The 3,748-nt window shown below is 34.6% G+C and overlaps 1 protein-coding gene across 1 annotated transcript; it reads left to right on the plus strand.

The window, feature by feature from the left end:
- Positions 1 to 1,285: 1,285 nt before the first annotated feature.
- On the plus strand, positions 1,286 to 1,746 carry LOC106341521. The gene has a single exon (XM_013780278.1). The coding sequence runs from the start codon at positions 1,362 to 1,364 to the stop codon at positions 1,578 to 1,580; it is 219 nt and encodes a 72-aa protein (XP_013635732.1). The 5' UTR covers positions 1,286 to 1,361; the 3' UTR covers positions 1,581 to 1,746.
- Positions 1,747 to 3,748: the final 2,002 nt, after the last annotated feature.

A 3,748-nucleotide genomic window follows, 5' to 3' on the forward strand; every position in this document is an offset into this window, starting at 1 on the left:
AAAAGAACGATTCCATTGCAATTAAGCTGAGATGACATATCTTGCTGTTTTCATTGGTTGATTTAATATGCTTACGTGGACAAGCTCAATGAAGCTCACATCCCCTTTTATTTATTGTTAGATATTATACTTTTTTTTTTGAATTAATCATAGTGTCCGGAGACCGAAATTAACTAACTAATCTGTGGGTCTCAGCGATGCCGACATTTGTAAATCCTTCGATGACCAACGGAAATCGAACTATAGATTCACCGTATTGGAGTTATTTCTCGAGTGCCAATATCCTAATGTCATTGGTTTATATATTATACATTTGATGAACGTGCTATTTTTTGGCCATAACTCAATTTGAAGTCCTTTCAAGTTGTACACGATGTGCTTACCTTTTAAAACATTATTATAACGGTATTCATAAATTTTGAATGCAAACGTGAAAAATAGTTATATGCCTAATGTTAAACATGAAATTACTAAATTTTTAATATTAACTACATTAGTGTGGATGCGGTTATTGATTTGATAATTCCACATGTTTCATAAGAGTTCTATTAATCAACCATTTGAAATTCTAATTTCTGACATGTAGGCTTTTTATTGGTATTGTGCTAACGTTGCGATAGAGGATGCATACCACACTATCTATATCTCACCAAAGTGACTACAATCCAAACGTTACAAAGCTATAAAGATGGTAGTACATGAAATTCAAACAAATAAAGATCAATGTTTTTAATTGTGTTGGCCTATTTGAACCATTGTTTAGCGTCCTGTGTTCCCAAACAAATCCATAGACCGTAAATTATACAAGAGAAACTTTTGATTTTAGTCAGTAAATTACTCTATCAAAATCATTTTTAATGTTACAAACTTGAAAAGAATGTATTTTCAATCTAGTGCAACAAGAGGAGAATTTAGCAGCACCTACCAAGCCGAAATCAAGCCAATCTAAACGGGTAAAGATAATTCGTTTAGACTTTAGAGAGGGTAGCTAGCTAACTAGGGCCCGGTCTTGTTTATTTTTACCAAAAAGCCCATGTGGACTTGGACAAACCGTGTCTAAGTGAATTTTCTATTCCAAATAGCCTACTGTTTGGTTCAAAACATTGAAAACCAATTCTTTTTAAGTAAAGTCAAAAGTCAAAGTTCATATATGCGTGGTGTGTGTATGCATAAACATAAGATACTGAGACGAAACTTGCACAAGTCAAACAACGACGTCTCAAGAACCCTATAAATAAGTCATTATCGCATTTATTACACATACAAACCAAGAAAATACCCTAACCAATATCAAAAAGCTCTTTCTTGTTTTTTTTTTGTTTTTTTTTTATCTTTCATTCAAAGAGAAGAAAAATCTAAGTATGATGAGGAGACAATTAGTGCTCGTAATAATCTTAGCTGTTATTTTCGTTGTTGTCTTGGACGTTACGCAAGTTGAAGCCACGAGGTCTTTCCCGGTGGACGTCGATGAGATCAGTCTGCTATTGCAGGTGCTGCAAAGAGGTCCGGTTAGAGGCTCTGGTAGGAACGGTTGCACCCATATTCCTCGCGGCGGTTCAGGAAGGTGCCGCCACGGCTAAAGCTGTCACGCGAAACTTCTTCATCATTCTTTGATTTTTTTCTTTTTGCAACATTTGTATGTTACGTACATAATTACATATACGTAGTTATACAGTAGCTTTAGACTTGGTCTCGTATCATTTGAATTGTAATCAACGGTAATTTGATTAATACAAACATGTTTTTTCCCGCTAGTCACTAAGTTGGTAAAGAAAAATAGCATTTTCCGAAACAAATGGAATAATAAAAAGTTTCTTTCTTGTTTTGAAAAGAAGCTTTATTGGATTCAGCTTGAAAAGGTAGACAATACAGTGAAATAATTTAAGTATTTTGACTCTTATAATTTTACCACAAAACAATCACATAACACACAATGATACAAACTTACGCTTTAATTATATACAGCGTCTGAAGGAAAAGCTGTTCTCACGGCAGTGTACTCCTACTTACACCGTTCGTGGCTGGAGGTTTTTCCTTCCGACGTCTCTTCTTGATGAAGACGTTACAAAAAGTCAGGCCTTGAAGGCAACTAAACCGGTTTGGTTTCTGATTCAGTTCTCTGTATCGGATTGTGAATAATATTGAGCGTTTGACGACACTTGCGCCAAATAAACATAACCGGAATCTTTAGACTGGTTACTTTTTTTCAGTACTTGAATTGAAGCTGATCAGAATTGATAACCACTAGAGAGACAAAACCTTTTTACTGAATTTATGGTAGGCTTTCGGTTTATCAAAACATAAACAATGATTTGTAAAATAATCAAATAATTTATTTCCTTTAACTATCTAATCGTTTCTAAAATCTTCAAAACAATGAAACATGTACCATATATTTGCTATAGTACATTTGTATACAGGAACGGTTACGTATACTTTTTTTTTGCTACTATATATACAAGAACAAAATATGTTTGAGCATTGGGATCAAAATATACGCGAGTGTTCATCCGTGGCACTTTTCCGAGCCTTTGGGGATATGACTGCAACGGTTCCTACCGGATTCAGGAACCGTACCCTCAGAGCCGGACCTGGCATTTCAGGGCCCTATTCAAATAAAATTAACAATAGAGATATTGTGAGAAATATTAAATTTTGTTTTCACCTAAATTTTTTTATAAAAATTATCTACCATTCTTACGGACAAAAAGTTCTTTCTAAAAAGAAAAGAAGCTGAAAAGACATAATAGTTTCGTATGGCAAGTTGAAAAAGTGATGCAGTTTACTTCTTTAATTTATTATAATACTGTATTTACTATCTTATAAGAGCATCTTTATCCCTAAACTCCAATGGAGTTTTTTAAAAAAAAAAAAATTTGGACTAAAAAAATAAAAATTAAAAAGTGCACCAATTGTGGGTCGCCACATGTTTGTAGGACCTACGAACAGTGCATAAAACCTAAAGTAAGCGGTTCTCATTTCACGTTTTTGTTGACCGATTTTAAGGAAATTTGTGGGGTCTACACGGAGAAACCTATTATGATGCTCTGATGTTACAAAAAGTTACTTTCCTTTAAATCAAGTACCTATAACCTTAATATTATTTTATTCTTAACACCACGATCGAAACTTACTTTTCAAACTTAATTTGCATATGAGTTTACATTTCTCAGCTTTTTTTGTGTGCGCAAAATTTACATTTATCAGCTTACATATAAGTACATATGACCAAAAAAATTACAAATGGGGGCCCCAATAGAGTGGGGGTCCCATTCCAATATTTCACACCACTCTGTACAAGCCCGGCTCTGCGTACCCTTCTGCAACGACTGGAACACGGACCGGATCTCACTATCGACGGTGGTTCCTAACAGCCTTGTGGGTTTCTACTTGTTTGGCGTTCATGAAAATCAAAAAGAGTGCAAGCAAGATCACTCCAAAGATCACTTGCTTCTTCATCACCACTTTGTTGTCTCTTTTGAACTAAAGAAGGAAAGAAAAGTCAACTTGTAAGGTCGACGATTTTTTTTTTGTTTTTATCTACGATTTGTCTTGCACTTAGAGTTGATACATATATAAATAGAAATTAATATTGATATGGTTTGACTTTTACGTAGAAATTACTGGGTTTTCAACATTTGAACCAAAAATAAATACTGAAACGGATCAAACAAGTTAACACAACAGCTTTCTGTCTTGGACAGCAAGGTTTTGTTTTTGTGGCTCTCACCGAAGTTCGCGTCCCGCG

This window comes from Brassica oleracea, chromosome C4, assembly GCF_000695525.1.
Source record: "Brassica oleracea var. oleracea cultivar TO1000 chromosome C4, BOL, whole genome shotgun sequence".
Classification (NCBI taxonomy): domain Eukaryota; kingdom Viridiplantae; phylum Streptophyta; class Magnoliopsida; order Brassicales; family Brassicaceae; genus Brassica; species Brassica oleracea.

What these genes read in the sequence shown, in the direction of transcription:
- LOC106341521 (XM_013780278.1), top strand. Translation starts at nt 1,362, where the DNA reads ATGATGAGGAGACAATTAGTGCTCGTAATAATCTTAGCTGTTATTTTC.